This window comes from Pimephales promelas, chromosome 16, assembly GCF_988280905.1.
Source record: "Pimephales promelas chromosome 16, fPimPro1.hap1.1, whole genome shotgun sequence".
NCBI lineage: Eukaryota > Metazoa > Chordata > Actinopteri > Cypriniformes > Leuciscidae > Pimephales > Pimephales promelas.
In genome coordinates, this window is record NC_142784.1 from 10,661,631 (window position 1) to 10,678,803 (window position 17,173).

Consider the following 17,173-nt stretch of genomic DNA (forward strand, 5'->3'; position numbering starts at 1 on the left):
GTGTACCACCTCCTGGGTTACTGGCTCTTGGACAGAACGACAAATCACTCCCTCTCTCAGGCTGAGTTTCTTCCACTGCCCCATGAGTTTCCTTACTGCCACGGTTTGAGTCCGCCTCTCCTCTACACCAGGCCTAGAACCCTGTTGCAGGTAAGCATACACTCTTGCCAGATCAACATCTCCTTGCTGTAGTTCTTTCCACCGGCCTGGGTCCCACCCCCAGCCGGTGGGTACTCCCTCCAAACGAATTCCGGGGGCTTCCACTACCCCCACCATCAATCCCTCCTCTGGTTCCGAAGTAGGGGATTCCGTTTGCTCACTCCCTTTAGTCACGGGGAGTCGGGACAGTGCATCCGCATTAGTGTGTTCTCTACCCGGTCGATATTGAAGCTGGTAGTCGTAATTGGCCAGCTGGGCCACCCAACGCTGCTCCGCCGCCCCCAATCGAGCTGTCTGTAGGTGGACCAAAGGGTTGTTATCGGTCACGACCATCACCTTTGCTCCCCATAAGTAATCTTTAAATTTTTCTGTCATCGCCCACTTCAACGCCAGAAGTTCTATTTTGAAGGAACTGTAGTTGGAAGCATTCCGCTCGGCTGGATGCAGACTCCGGCTGGCATATGCAATAACTCTCTCAACTCCCTGCTGTCGTTGTGCAAGTACAGCCCCCAACCCTGCATTACTCGCATCAGTATATAGGATGAATGGCTGAGTAAAATCAGCGTAGGCCAGGATCGGGGCCTGCAGGAGTTCGCGCTTGAGCTGTTGGAAAGCCGATTCGCATGCCGAGTCCCAGTTCACAGAGGGAGACCCCCGGGGTCGGGAGCGTCCGGTACCTTCGAGGAGTCGATTCAGGGGCTTGGCAATCCCTGAAAAACCCTTGATAAAGCGCCGATAGTAGCCTACAAAGCCCAAGAAGGACCTTACTTGCCGGACAGTCTTCGGCGCCTCCCAGCCCTGGACGGCAGACACTTTCTCCGGGTCAGGGGACACCCCTGCAGCGCTGACCCGATGACCCAGAAACTGTACCTCACTCCTAAACAACTGGCATTTGTCCGGTCGTAACTTCAATCCATATTTTTCCATAGCCTGGAACACACGTTCCAGGTGGAGTAGATGGGAGGCGAAGTCTGGCGAAAATACTATGACATCATCAAGGTAGACCAAGGTCGAATCAACTAACTGTCCCCCCAAGCACCGCTGCATCAGCCTCTGGAAAGTCGCAGGGGCGTTGCACAGCCCAAACGGCATCCGATCCCACTCAAAAAGCCCAAATGGAGTTGTGAAGGCAGTCTTTTCTCTATCCCTCTCATCCACCTGCACCTGCCAGTACCCACTGGCCAGATCTAACGTTGAGTACCAAGTGGCCTGAGTCAGACTAGTGAGGGAATCCTCAATGCGTGGCAAGGGGAATGCATCCTTCTTCGTCACACTGTTCAGCTTTCGATAGTCAACACAAAATCTCCAAGCACCGGTCTTTTTCCGAACTAGCACAATTGGGGCCGCCCAAGGACTACTACTCTCCCGTATGATTCCGCCATCCAGCATCCCGTTCAGCAAGGTGCGAATTTCTGAATAAAGCGTTGGGGGCACTGGCCGATACCGCTCTCTGCTTGGTGGAGCATCGCCTCTAGGAATCTGATGCTTGACAATCCCCGTGCACCCATAGTCCTCATCGTGAGTAGAGAATACATGTTGCCATTTCGTCAGGAAGTCTCGGAGTTGGAGTTGCTGCTCCTCTTCCAGGCCCTCTCCTTTTAAGGAATCTACTGCCACATGATCCAGCATTCCGCCTCTCTGGGGGTCATTCCTCGGCTCCACCGATCTAACAGCCACTTCCACTACCACAGAACTCACTTGGCGGAAACAAACGTCTCTCTCTTCTCTCACCTGGTGGGAACGCACCGCGGTGACTCGGACCAGGCGTTGATGGCGGCGAAGGACAACAGGATATGGGTTAACGTTCCGTACCCGCACCGAGACCCGGCCTCGATGGATCACAGCCAGCCCTCGGGCTACTCCGATGGACTGGCAATCCCAATGTGGTTCGAGGAGGACCCAGTCACCCGCGCCATAAGCCCCTAGAGGTAGCCTGGCCCATATCACTGCCTCACTTTGTGCTGGAACTGCCAGGCCATACCGGCAAATTACTCGACCAACAGTTTCGCGATCCTCCTCACAGTTAGCTGCTTGAATCCTACGGCAGTCAGCCAGAATATGCTCCCATTCCTTTTGTTCCGGAACCGAGGGGATCTGGGCCAGCCGGTTCCGGAACAGCTCCTCCCAACATTCTGAAATTACATTCATACCAATTAATGCTCGATGTGAACCCAGGCAGTGGTCTCTAACGATAACAACTCCTTTTTGTCGTACGGGGACCCCTTGAACATGGAAGTCCACAATCGCATAGCCTGTATAGGGAATATCCAGCCCATTGGCTCCTCTCAGTACAAGTTGCGAAGTCTCGGCCCCCTGGGGTCGTCGGTCCTTAAAGAGTTCTCGGGACAGGCTCTCGGAGAATAACGTGACTTGGGAACCGGTATCAACTAAACATGCAACTTCCACCCCATTAACCTGGATCTTCACGGTTGGGCAATGTCCAACCCAGTCGTCTCTGGGAATAGGCATAGAAAGGGGGTCACTTAAGGGGGTCCCGGCCACTTGACCCACAGTGGCCGGCGCAACTAAAAACCCCCTTGGGAACCGCGTCGGGAGCCACACTGACGGCTATAATGTCCTGATTCTCCGCAGCTGTTGCAAATGGGCCTGCCCTTATCATCCCACTGGAATCTCGGATTAGCCGGCCGTCCAGGGCGCCGTCCGGGCTCTCGGCTCCCCTCAGAATAGGATCGGTCCCGGCCACTGAGCTGTCCCCGGCGCAGTTCCTCTAGAAGGGTCTTAGATAGTTCAGCCATCTGGCCTTTAACATCCTCGAACAGTTCTGCCCGCAACTTCTGTTTCCAATCCATGGTTGGAGGAGTGGAGGCCTCACCAACGGCCATGCACATCTGTCCTTTAACATCCTCCAACAGCTCCGCCCGCAGCTTTTGTTTCCAATCCCCAGGTGAAGAAGGGGCGGCACCACCAACAGCCATGCACACCGGTTGGTCAGCTGCCTCACCCTGATCCATCTCCAATGCCAAGGCCTCCTGTCGGAGGTCCTCAAAAGTTAACGCTGGGTCTCGGCGGAGCTGGAGCTTTGTACTCTGTCGAATAGGCCCGTCTCGGAGCCCCAAAACAAACTGATCTCGCAGTAAGGAATCTCCGTCTCCCAGACCATGATCTGGTCGGCCTTTCAATCGAACAAACTGCTCACGCAGCCTCAGCGCATACGCCCGTAAGGCTTGCCTAGGACCTTGGCGAAAGTTGAAGAACTGAGCCCGGAGGGCGGCCACGGGGGTAGTTTCCCCATACAGTTCCGTCAAAAAGTCAAAGATGGCCTTGGCAGTGGCTCGTGCAGTGCTGGGTGCAGCTAGAACTTCCCTCTTCGCTTCTCCCTCCAAGGATCCCAGAACAAACTGTGTCTTTTGTGCATCACTCAGCCCCTGGAGGCCAGCCAGGTATTCCGTTTGAGTCTTCCAGTCCTGGAGAGGTAGCTCTGATCCTGGTCCCCCATAACGCTGGGCCCAAGGGGCTCCCATAAACACGGGCATGACTTGTGGTCTTGCGGCCACCACCTCTTCGTCGGCCATCGTGAACCTGTAGCTGCTTCAACTCGCAGTGGCAAACCCTGCCGACTACGCCACTTTTGTCACGGGGGGACCGGACACCAGATGACCAGCCGTCCCAACCCCCGACACACGTACCACCGCGAGGAGCCAACACCACAGAGGACACAGAGGCAAAGTAAGTTAGAGAAAATTCAGAATCTTTATTAAATAAATTAAACTAAAACAGCCTTCGGCAAGCTGAAGCAAAACTCGGGTGGGCAGAGCAGGTGAGGGTTCACAGCTGGACTAGTTCTCGAATTCACAGCAGAACAATTTCTCTTCTCCCGGGATTCGGATGGACGGAGAGTAGTACGGAATCCACAGCAAAGCTGGCCCTCTTCTCCGGACCCAGGCCGACAGAAGACAGGTGAGGGTGCAACAGTATAACTGGTTCTCTCAGATTCACAGCAGAACAATCTCTCTCTTCACAGGATTCGGATGAACGGAAAGGAGTACGGAATCCACGGCAAAGCTGGCTCTCTTCTCGGGACCCAGGCAGACAGAAGACAGGTGAGGATTCAATAGTAGAACTAGTTCTCTCAGATTCCCAGCAGGACGGTTTCTCTCCTCACAGGGCTCGGATGGGCGGAGGGGAACACGGAATCCACAACAAAGCTGGCTCTCTTTCCAGGGCTCAGGCAGGCAGATGACAGGTGAGGATTCAACAGTATAGCTGGCTCTACTCACAGAACCCGGATAGACGGGGGAGAGTAAAGATTCAACAACAGGCTGGCTTTCTTCTCAGGGCTCAGACAGGCGGAAAGTCAAGATGACAACTTAACAGTATAACTGGCTCTCTTCACAGGGCTCGGGCAGACAGAGAATAACAGTGAGGATTCAACAGTATAACTGGCTCTACTCACAGAATCCAGATGAACAGAGAGGAATAAGGGTTCAACAGCAAAGCTGGCTCTCTTCACAGGGCTCGAGCAGACAGAGAGAATTATGATGACGATTCCACAGTACGACTGGCTCTCTTCACAGGGCTCAGGCAGACAGAGAATAACGGTGAGGGTTCACGGTATAACTGGCTCTACTCACAGAATCCAGATGAACAGAGAGGAATAAGGGTTCAACAGCAAAGCTGGCTCTCTTCACAGGGCTCGGGCAGACAGAGAATAACGGTGAGGGTTCACGGTATAACTGGCTCTACTCACGGAATCCAGATGAACAGAGAGGAATAAGGGTTCAACAGCAAAGCTGGCTCTCTTCACGGGGCTCAGGCAGACAGAGAATGCAGGTGAGAATTCAACAGTGTAGCTGGTTCTACTCACAGGATCAAGCAGCACATGGAGGAGTAAGGATTCAACAGCGAAGCTGGCTCTCTTCACAGGGCTCAGGCAGACAGAGAGGATTATGATGACGATTCCACAGTACAACTGGCTCTCTTCACAGGGCTCAGGCAGACAGAGAATAACGGTGCGGGTTCAACAGTATAACTGGCTCTACTCACAGAATCCAGATGAACAGAGAGGAATAAGGGTTCAACAGCAAAGCTGGCTCTCTTCACGGGGCTCAGGCAGATACCTGTGTGTGTGTTTACAGGGTTTTCACGTCAGATACCTGTGTGTGTGTTTACAGCGGTTTCATGTCAGATACCTGTGTGTGTGTGTGTTTACAGGGGTTTCATGTCAGATACCTGTGTGTGTGTGTGTGTTTACAGGGGTTTCATGTCAGATACCTGTGTTTGTGTGTGTGTTTACAGGGGTTTCACGTCAGATACCTGTGTGTGTGTTTACAGGGGTTTCACGTCAGATACCTGTGTGTGTGTGTGTGTGTTTACAGGGGTTTCACGTCAGATACCTGTGTGTGTGTTTACAGGGGTTTCATGTCAGATACCTGTGTGTGTGTTTACAGGGGTTTCATGTCAGATACCTGTGTGTGTTTGTGTTTACAGGGGTTTCATGTCAGATACCTGTGTTTGTGTGTGTGTTTACAGGGGTTTCACGTCAGATACCTGTGTGTGTGTTTACAGGGGTTTCATGTCAGATACCTGTGTGTGTGTTTACAGGGGTTTCACGTCAGATACCTGTGTGTGTGTGTGTTTACAGGGGTTTCATGTCAGATACCTGTGTGTGTGTTTACAGGGGTTTCACGTCAGATACCTGTGTGTGTGTGTGTGTTTACAGGGGTTTCACGTCAGATACCTGTGTGTGTGTGTGTGTTTACAGGGGTTTCACGTCAGATACCTGTGTGTGTGTGTGTTTACAGGGGTTTCACGTCAGATACCTGTGTGTGTGTGTGTTTACAGGGGTTTTCACGTCAGATACCTGTGTGTGTGTTTACAGGGGTTTCACGTCAGATACCTGTGTGTGTGTGTGTTTACAGGGGTTTCATGTCAGATACCTGTGTGTGTGTGTGTTTACAGGGGTTTCATGTCAGATACCTGTGTGTGTGTGTGTGTGTGTGTTTACAGGGGTTTCACGTCAGATACCTGTGTGTGTGTGTGTGTTTACAGGGGTTTCACGTCAGATACCTGTGTGTGTGTGTGTTTACAGGGGTTTCATGTCAGATACCTGTGTGTGTGTTTACAGGGGTTTCACGTCAGATACCTGTGTGTGTGTTTACAGGGGTTTCACGTCAGATACCTGTGTGTGTGTTTACAGGGGTTTCACGTCAGATACCTGTGTGTGTGTTTACAGGGGTTTCATGTCAGATACCTGTGTGTGTGTTTACAGGGGTTTCACGTCAGATACCTGTGTGTGTGTGTGTGTTTACAGGGGTTTCACGTCAGATACCTGTGTGTGTGTGTGTTTACAGGGGTTTCATGTCAGATACCTGTGTGTGTGTGTGTGTGTGTTTACAGGGGTTTCACGTCAGATACCTGTGTGTGTGTGTGTGTGTGTGTTTACAGGGGTTTCACGTCAGATACCTGTGTGTGTGTGTTTACAGGGGTTTCATGTCAGATACCTGTGTGTGTCTGTTTACAGGGGTTTCATGTCAGATACCTGTGTGTGTGTTTACAGGGGTTTCACGTCAGATACCTGTGTGTGTGTGTGTTTACAGGGGTTTCATGTCAGATACCTGTGTGTGTGTGTGTTTACAGGGGCTTCACGTCAGATACCTGTGTGTGTGTTTACAGGGGTTTCATGTCAGATACCTGTGTGTGTGTTTACAGGGGTTTCACGTCAGATACCTGTGTGTGTGTGTGTTTACAGGGGTTTCACGTCAGATACCTGTGTGTGTTTACAGGGGTTTCATGTCAGATACCTGTGTGTGTGTTTACAGGGGTTTCATGTCAGATACCTGTGTGTGTGTGTTTACAGGGGTTTCACGTCAGATACCTGTGTGTGTTTACAGGGGTTTCACGTCAGATACCTGTGTGTGTGTTTACAGGGGTTTCATGTCAGATACCTGTGTGTGTGTTTACAGGGGTTTCATGTCAGATACCTGTGTGTGTTTACAGGGGTTTCATGTCAGATACCTGTGTGTGTGTTTACAGGGGTTTCATGTCAGATACCTGTGTGTGTGTGTTTACAGGGGTTTCACGTCAGATACCTGTGTGTGTTTACAGGGGTTTCACGTCAGATACCTGTGTGTGTGTTTACAGGGGTTTCATGTCAGATACCTGTGTGTGTGTTTACAGGGGTTTCATGTCAGATACCTGTGTGTGTGTTTACAGGGGTTTCACGTCAGATACCTGTGTGTGTGTTTACAGGGGTTTCATGTCAGATACCTGTGTGTGTGTGTGTTTACAGGGGTTTCACGTCAGATACCTGTGTGTGTGTGTGTTTACAGGGGTTTCACGTCAGATTCCTGTGTGTGTGTGTGTGTTTACAGGGGTTTCATGTCAGATACCTGTGTGTGTGTGTGTTTACAGGGGTTTCATGTCAGATACCTGTGTGTGTGTTTACAGGGGTTTCATGTCAGATACCTGTGTGTGTGTGTGTGTGTTTACAGGGGTTTCACGTCAGATACCTGTGTGTGTGTGTTTACAGGGGTTTCATGTCAGATACCTGTGTGTGTGTGTGTGTTTACAGGGGTTTCATGTCAGATACCTGTGTGTGTGTTTACAGGGGTTTCATGTCAGATACCTGTGTGTGTGTGTGTTTACAGGGGTTTCACGTCAGATACCTGTGTGTGTGTTTACAGGGGTTTAATGTCAGATACCTGTGTGTGTGTGTGTGTGTTTACAGGGGTTTCATGTCAGATACCCGTGTGTGTGTGTGTTTACAGGGGTTTCATGTCAGATACCTGTGTGTGTCTGTTTACAGGGGTTTCATGTCAGATACCTGTGTGTGTGTTTACAGGGGTTTCACGTCAGATACCTGTGTGTGTGTGTGTTTACAGGGGTTTCATGTCAGATACCTGTGTGTGTGTGTGTTTACAGGGGCTTCACGTCAGATACCTGTGTGTGTGTTTACAGGGGTTTCATGTCAGATACCTGTGTGTGTGTTTACAGGGGTTTCACGTCAGATACCTGTGTGTGTGTGTGTTTACAGGGGTTTCACGTCAGATACCTGTGTGTGTGTTTACAGGGGTTTCATGTCAGATACCTGTGTGTGTGTGTTTACAGGGGTTTCACGTCAGATACCTGTGTGTGTGTTTACAGGGGTTTCATGTCAGATACCTGTGTGTGTGTTTACAGGGGTTTCATGTCAGATACCTGTGTGTGTGTGTTTACAGGGGTTTCACGTCAGATACCTGTGTGTGTTTACAGGGGTTTCACGTCAGATACCTGTGTGTGTGTTTACAGGGGTTTCATGTCAGATACCTGTGTGTGTGTTTACAGGGGTTTCATGTCAGATACCTGTGTGTGTGTGTTTACAGGGGTTTCACGTCAGATACCTGTGTGTGTTTACAGGGGTTTCATGTCAGATACCTGTGTGTGTGTTTACAGGGGTTTCATGTCAGATACCTGTGTGTGTGTGTTTACAGGGGTTTCACGTCAGATACCTGTGTGTGTGTGTTTACAGGGGTTTCATGTCAGATACCTGTGTGTGTGTGTGTTTACAGGGGCTTCACGTCAGATACCTGTGTGTGTGTTTACAGGGGTTTCATGTCAGATACCTGTGTGTGTGTTTACAGGGGTTTCACGTCAGATACCTGTGTGTGTGTGTGTTTACAGGGGTTTCACGTCAGATACCTGTGTGTGTTTACAGGGGTTTCATGTCAGATACCTGTGTGTGTGTTTACAGGGGTTTCATGTCAGATACCTGTGTGTGTGTGTTTACAGGGGTTTCACGTCAGATACCTGTGTGTGTTTACAGGGGTTTCACGTCAGATACCTGTGTGTGTGTTTACAGGGGTTTCATGTCAGATACCTGTGTGTGTGTTTACAGGGGTTTCATGTCAGATACCTGTGTGTGTTTACAGGGGTTTCATGTCAGATACCTGTGTGTGTGTTTACAGGGGTTTCATGTCAGATACCTGTGTGTGTGTGTTTACAGGGGTTTCACGTCAGATACCTGTGTGTGTGTGTTTACAGGGGTTTCATGTCAGATACCTGTGTGTGTTTACAGGGGTTTCATGTCAGATACCTGTGTGTGTATTTACAGGGGTTTCATGTCAGATACCTGTGTGTGTGTGTTTACAGGGGTTTCACGTCAGATACCTGTGTGTGTGTTTACAGGGGTTTCATGTCAGATACCTGTGTGTGTGTGTGTTTACAGGGGTTTCACGTCAGATACCTGTGTGTGTGTGTGTTTACAGGGGTTTCACGTCAGATACCTGTGTGTGTGTGTGTTTACAGGGGTTTCATGTCAGATACCTGTGTGTGTGTGTGTTTACAGGGGTTTCATGTCAGATACCTGTGTGTGTGTTTACAGGGGTTTCACGTCAGATACCTGTGTGTGTGTGTGTTTACAGGGGTTTCATGTCAGATACCTGTGTGTGTGTTTACAGGGGTTTCATGTCAGATACCTGTGTGTGTGTGTTTACAGGGGTTTCACGTCAGATACCTGTGTGTGTTTACAGGGGTTTCATGTCAGATACCTGTGTGTGTTTACAGGGGTTTCATGTCAGATACCTGTGTGTGTGTGTGTGTGTTTACAGGGGTTTCATGTCAGATACCCGTGTGTGTGTGTGTTTACAGGGGTTTCATGTCAGATACCTGTGTGTGTCTGTTTACAGGGGTTTCATGTCAGATACCTGTGTGTGTGTTTACAGGGGTTTCACGTCAGATACCTGTGTGTGTGTGTGTTTACAGGGGTTTCATGTCAGATACCTGTGTGTGTGTGTGTTTACAGGGGCTTCACGTCAGATACCTGTGTGTGTGTTTACAGGGGTTTCATGTCAGATACCTGTGTGTGTGTTTACAGGGGTTTCACGTCAGATACCTGTGTGTGTGTGTGTTTACAGGGGTTTCACGTCAGATACCTGTGTGTGTGTTTACAGGGGTTTCATGTCAGATACCTGTGTGTGTGTGTTTACAGGGGTTTCACGTCAGATACCTGTGTGTGTGTTTACAGGGGTTTCATGTCAGATACCTGTGTGTGTGTTTACAGGGGTTTCATGTCAGATACCTGTGTGTGTGTGTTTACAGGGGTTTCACGTCAGATACCTGTGTGTGTTTACAGGGGTTTCACGTCAGATACCTGTGTGTGTGTTTACAGGGGTTTCATGTCAGATACCTGTGTGTGTGTTTACAGGGGTTTCATGTCAGATACCTGTGTGTGTTTACAGGGGTTTCATGTCAGATACCTGTGTGTGTGTGTTTACAGGGGTTTCACGTCAGATACCTGTGTGTGTTTACAGGGGTTTCATGTCAGATACCTGTGTGTGTGTTTACAGGGGTTTCATGTCAGATACCTGTGTGTGTGTGTTTACAGGGGTTTCACGTCAGATACCTGTGTGTGTGTTTACAGGGGTTTCATGTCAGATACCTGTGTGTGTGTGTGTTTACAGGGGCTTCACGTCAGATACCTGTGTGTGTGTTTACAGGGGTTTCATGTCAGATACCTGTGTGTGTGTTTACAGGGGTTTCACGTCAGATACCTGTGTGTGTGTGTGTTTACAGGGGTTTCACGTCAGATACCTGTGTGTGTTTACAGGGGTTTCATGTCAGATACCTGTGTGTGTGTTTACAGGGGTTTCATGTCAGATACCTGTGTGTGTGTGTTTACAGGGGTTTCACGTCAGATACCTGTGTGTGTTTACAGGGGTTTCACGTCAGATACCTGTGTGTGTGTTTACAGGGGTTTCATGTCAGATACCTGTGTGTGTGTTTACAGGGGTTTCATGTCAGATACCTGTGTGTGTTTACAGGGGTTTCATGTCAGATACCTGTGTGTGTGTTTACAGGGGTTTCATGTCAGATACCTGTGTGTGTGTGTTTACAGGGGTTTCACGTCAGATACCTGTGTGTGTTTACAGGGGTTTCATGTCAGATACCTGTGTGTGTTTACAGGGGTTTCATGTCAGATACCTGTGTGTGTGTTTACAGGGGTTTCATGTCAGATACCTGTGTGTGTGTGTTTACAGGGGTTTCACGTCAGATACCTGTGTGTGTTTACAGGGGTTTCACGTCAGATACCTGTGTGTGTGTTTACAGGGGTTTCATGTCAGATACCTGTGTGTGTGTGTGTTTACAGGGGTTTCACGTCAGATACCTGTGTGTGTGTGTGTTTACAGGGGTTTCACGTCAGATACCTGTGTGTGTGTGTTTACAGGGGTTTCATGTCAGATACCTGTGTGTGTGTGTGTTTACAGGGGTTTCATGTCAGATACCTGTGTGTGTGTTTACAGGGGTTTCACGTCAGATACCTGTGTGTGTGTGTGTTTACAGGGGTTTCATGTCAGATACCTGTGTGTGTTTACAGGGGTTTCATGTCAGATACCTGTGTGTGTGTTTACAGGGGTTTCATGTCAGATACCTGTGTGTGTGTTTACAGGGGTTTCATGTCAGATACCTGTGTGTGTGTGTGTTTACAGGGGTTTCACGTCAGATACCTGTGTGTGTTTACAGGGGTTTCATGTCAGATACCTGTGTGTGTGTTTACAGGGGTTTCATGTCAGATACCTGTGTGTGTGTGTGTTTACAGGGGTTTCACGTCAGATACCTGTGTGTGTTTACAGGGGTTTCACGTCAGATACCTGTGTGTGTGTTTACAGGGGTTTCATGTCAGATACCTGTGTGTGTGTGTGTTTACAGGGGTTTCACGTCAGATACCTGTGTGTGTGTGTGTTTACAGGGGTTTCATGTCAGATACCTGTGTGTGTGTGTGTTTACAGGGGTTTCATGTCAGATACCTGTGTGTGTGTTTACAGGGGTTTCACGTCAGATACCTGTGTGTGTGTGTGTTTACAGGGGCTTCACGTCAGATACCTGTGTGTGTGTTTACAGGGGTTTCACGTCAGATACCTGTGTGTGTGTGTGTTTACAGGGGTTTCACGTCAGATACCTGTGTGTGTTTACAGGGGTTTCATGTCAGATACCTGTGTGTGTGTGTTTACAGGGGTTTCACGTCAGATACCTGTGTGTGTTTACAGGGGTTTCACGTCAGATACCTGTGTGTGTGTTTACAGGGGTTTCATGTCAGATACCTGTGTGTGTGTTTACAGGGGTTTCATGTCAGATACCTGTGTGTGTTTACAGGGGTTTCATGTCAGATACCTGTGTGTGTGTTTACAGGGGTTTCATGTCAGATACCTGTGTGTGTGTGTTTACAGGGGTTTCACGTCAGATACCTGTGTGTGTTTACAGGGGTTTCACGTCAGATACCTGTGTGTGTGTTTACAGGGGTTTCATGTCAGATACCTGTGTGTGTGTTTACAGGGGTTTCATGTCAGATACCTGTGTGTGTGTGTGTTTACAGGGGTTTCACGTCAGATACCTGTGTGTGTGTGTGTTTACAGGGGTTTCACGTCAGATACCTGTGTGTGTGTGTGTTTACAGGGGTTTCATGTCAGATACCTGTGTGTGTGTGTGTTTACAGGGGTTTCATGTCAGATACCTGTGTGTGTGTTTACAGGGGTTTCACGTCAGATACCTGTGTGTGTGTGTGTTTACAGGGGTTTCATGTCAGATACCTGTGTGTGTGTGTGTTTACAGGGGTTTCATGTCAGATACCTGTGTGTGTGTTTACAGGGGTTTCATGTCAGATACCTGTGTGTGTGTGTGTGTTTACAGGGGTTTCACGTCAGATACCTGTGTGTGTGTTTACAGGGGTTTCATGTCAGATACCTGTGTGTGTGTTTACAGGGGTTTCATGTCAGATACCCGTGTGTGTGTGTGTTTACAGGGGTTTCATGTCAGATACCTGTGTGTGTCTGTTTACAGGGGTTTCATGTCAGATACCTGTGTGTGTGTTTACAGGGGTTTCACGTCAGATACCTGTGTGTGTGTGTTTACAGGGGTTTCATGTCAGATACCTGTGTGTGTGTGTGTTTACAGGGGCTTCACGTCAGATACCTGTGTGTGTGTTTACAGGGGTTTCATGTCAGATACCTGTGTGTGTGTGTTTACAGGGGTTTCACGTCAGATACCTGTGTGTGTGTGTGTTTACAGGGGTTTCACGTCAGATACCTGTGTGTGTTTACAGGGGTTTCATGTCAGATACCTGTGTGTGTGTTTACAGGGGTTTCATGTCAGATACCTGTGTGTGTGTGTTTACAGGGGTTTCACGTCAGATACCTGTGTGTGTGTTTACAGGGGTTTCATGTCAGATACCTGTGTGTGTGTGTTTACAGGGGTTTCATGTCAGATACCTGTGTGTGTGTGTTTACAGGGGTTTCACGTCAGATACCTGTGTGTGTTTACAGGGGTTTCACGTCAGATACCTGTGTGTGTGTTTACAGGGGTTTCATGTCAGATACCTGTGTGTGTGTTTACAGGGGTTTCATGTCAGATACCTGTGTGTGTGTTTACAGGGGTTTCACGTCAGATACCTGTGTGTGTGTTTACAGGGGTTTCATGTCAGATACCTGTGTGTGTGTTTACAGGGGTTTCATGTCAGATACCTGTGTGTGTGTGTGTTTACAGGGGTTTCATGTCAGATACCTGTGTGTGTGTGTGTTTACAGGGGTTTCACGTCAGATACCTGTGTGTGTGTGTGTTTACAGGGGTTTCATGTCAGATACCTGTGTGTGTGTGTGTTTACAGGGGTTTCATGTCAGATACCTGTGTGTGTGTTTACAGGGGTTTCATGTCAGATACCTGTGTGTGTGTGTGTGTTTACAGGGGTTTCACGTCAGATACCTGTGTGTGTGTTTACAGGGGTTTCATGTCAGATACCTGTGTGTGTGTTTACAGGGGTTTCATGTCAGATACCCGTGTGTGTGTGTGTTTACAGGGGTTTCATGTCAGATACCTGTGTGTGTCTGTTTACAGGGGTTTCATGTCAGATACCTGTGTGTGTGTTTACAGGGGTTTCACGTCAGATACCTGTGTGTGTGTGTTTACAGGGGTTTCATGTCAGATACCTGTGTGTGTGTGTGTTTACAGGGGCTTCACGTCAGATACCTGTGTGTGTGTTTACAGGGGTTTCATGTCAGATACCTGTGTGTGTGTGTTTACAGGGGTTTCACGTCAGATACCTGTGTGTGTGTGTGTTTACAGGGGTTTCACGTCAGATACCTGTGTGTGTTTACAGGGGTTTCATGTCAGATACCTGTGTGTGTGTTTACAGGGGTTTCATGTCAGATACCTGTGTGTGTGTGTTTACAGGGGTTTCACGTCAGATACCTGTGTGTGTGTTTACAGGGGTTTCATGTCAGATACCTGTGTGTGTGTGTTTACAGGGGTTTCATGTCAGATACCTGTGTGTGTGTGTTTACAGGGGTTTCACGTCAGATACCTGTGTGTGTTTACAGGGGTTTCACGTCAGATACCTGTGTGTGTGTTTACAGGGGTTTCATGTCAGATACCTGTGTGTGTGTTTACAGGGGTTTCATGTCAGATACCTGTGTGTGTGTTTACAGGGGTTTCACGTCAGATACCTGTGTGTGTGTTTACAGGGGTTTCATGTCAGATACCTGTGTGTGTGTTTACAGGGGTTTCATGTCAGATACCTGTGTGTGTGTGTGTTTACAGGGGTTTCATGTCAGATACCTGTGTGTGTGTGTGTTTACAGGGGTTTCACGTCAGATACCTGTGTGTGTGTGTGTTTACAGGGGTTTCATGTCAGATACCTGTGTGTGTGTGTGTGTTTACAGGGGTTTCATGTCAGATACCTGTGTGTGTGTTTACAGGGGTTTCATGTCAGATACCTGTGTGTGTGTGTGTTTACAGGGGTTTCACGTCAGATACCTGTGTGTGTGTTTACAGGGGTTTCATGTCAGATACCTGTGTGTGTGTGTGTGTTTACAGGGGTTTCATGTCAGATACCCGTGTGTGTGTGTGTTTACAGGGGTTTCATGTCAGATACCTGTGTGTGTCTGTTTACAGGGGTTTCATGTCAGATACCTGTGTGTGTGTTTACAGGGGTTTCACGTCAGATACCTGTGTGTGTGTGTTTACAGGGGTTTCATGTCAGATACCTGTGTGTGTGTGTGTTTACAGGGGCTTCACGTCAGATACCTGTGTGTGTGTTTACAGGGGTTTCATGTCAGATACCTGTGTGTGTGTTTACAGGGGTTTCACGTCAGATACCTGTGTGTGTGTGTGTTTACAGGGGTTTCACGTCAGATACCTGTGTGTGTTTACAGGGGTTTCATGTCAGATACCTGTGTGTGTGTTTACAGGGGTTTCATGTCAGATACCTGTGTGTGTGTGTTTACAGGGGTTTCACGTCAGATACCTGTGTGTGTGTTTACAGGGGTTTCATGTCAGATACCTGTGTGTGTGTTTACAGGGGTTTCATGTCAGATACCTGTGTGTGTGTGTTTACAGGGGTTTCACGTCAGATACCTGTGTGTGTTTACAGGGGTTTCATGTCAGATACCTGTGTGTGTGTTTACAGGGGTTTCATGTCAGATACCTGTGTGTGTGTTTACAGGGGTTTCATGTCAGATACCTGTGTGTGTGTGTTTACAGGGGTTTCATGTCAGATACCTGTGTGTGTGTTTACAGGGGTTTCATGTCAGATACCTGTGTGTGTGTATTTACAGGGGTTTCACGTCAGATACCTGTGTGTGTGTGTTTACAGGGGTTTCATGTCAGATACCTGTGTGTGTGTGTGTTTACAGGGGCTTCACGTCAGATACCTGTGTGTGTGTGTGTTTACAGGGGTTTCACGTCAGATACCTGTGTGTGTTTACAGGGGTTTCATGTCAGATACCTGTGTGTGTTTACAGGGGTTTCATGTCAGATACCTGTGTGTGTGTTTACAGGGGTTTCATGTCAGATACCTGTGTGTGTTTACAGGGGTTTCATGTCAGATACCTGTGTGTGTGTGTTTACAGGGGTTTCACGTCAGATACCTGTGTGTGTTTACAGGGGTTTCATGTCAGATACCTGTGTGTGTGTTTACAGGGGTTTCATGTCAGATACCTGTGTGTGTGTTTACAGGGGTTTCATGTCAGATACCTGTGTGTGTGTTTACAGGGGTTTCACGTCAGATACCTGTGTGTGTGTGTGTTTACAGGGGTTTCACGTCAGATACCTGTGTGTGTGTGTGTTTACAGGGGTTTCATGTCAGATACCTGTGTGTGTGTTTACAGGGGTTTCATGTCAGATACCTGTGTGTGTGTTTACAGGGGTTTCATGTCAGATACCTGTGTGTGTGTGTGTTTACAGGGGTTTCACGTCAGATACCTGTGTGTGTGTGTGTTTACAGGGGTTTCATGTCAGATACCTGTGTGTGTGTTTACAGGGGTTTCACGTCAGATACCTGTGTGTGTGTGTGTTTACAGGGGCTTCACGTCAGATACCTGTGTGTGTGTTTACAGGGGTTTCATGTCAGATACCTGTGTGTGTGTTTACAGGGGTTTCACGTCAGATACCTGTGTGTGTGTGTGTTTACAGGGGTTTCACGTCAGATACCTGTGTGTGTTTACAGGGGTTTCATGTCAGATACCTGTGTGTGTGTTTACAGGGGTTTCATGTCAGATACCTGTGTGTGTTTACAGGGGTTTCACGTCAGATACCTGTGTGTGTGTTTACAGGGGTTTCATGTCAGATACCTGTGTGTGTTTACAGGGGTTTCACGTCAGATACCTGTGTGTGTGTTTACAGGGGTTTCATGTCAGATACCTGTGTGTGTTTACAGGGGTTTCACGTCAGATACCTGTGTGTGTGTTTACAGGGGTTTCATGTCAGATACCTGTGTGTGTGTTTACAGGGGTTTCATGTCAGATACCTGTGTGTGTTTACAGGGGTTTCACGTCAGATACCTGTGTGTGTGTTTACAGGGGTTTCATGTCAGATACCTGTGTGTGTGTTTACAGGGGTTTCATGTCAGATACCTGTGTGTGTGTGTGTTTACAGGGGTTTCACGTCAGATACCTGTGTGTGTTTACAGGGGTTTCACGTCAGATACCTGTGTGTGTGTTTACAGGGGTTTCATGTCAGATACCTGTGTGTGTGTTTACAGGGGTTTCATGTCAGATACCTGTGTGTGTGTGTGTTTACAGGGGTTTCACGT

At 48.3% G+C, this 17,173-nt stretch overlaps 1 protein-coding gene across 1 annotated transcript; it reads right to left on the bottom strand.

The window, feature by feature from the left end:
* Nucleotides 1-2,684: 2,684 nt before the first annotated feature.
* LOC148973312 (uncharacterized) lies at nucleotides 2,685-3,935 on the bottom strand. The gene has a single exon (XM_089120979.1). It carries the CDS (start codon nucleotides 3,690-3,692, stop codon nucleotides 2,685-2,687), a length of 1,008 nt encoding a protein of 335 aa, XP_088977105.1. The 5' UTR covers nucleotides 3,693-3,935.
* Nucleotides 3,936-17,173: the final 13,238 nt, after the last annotated feature.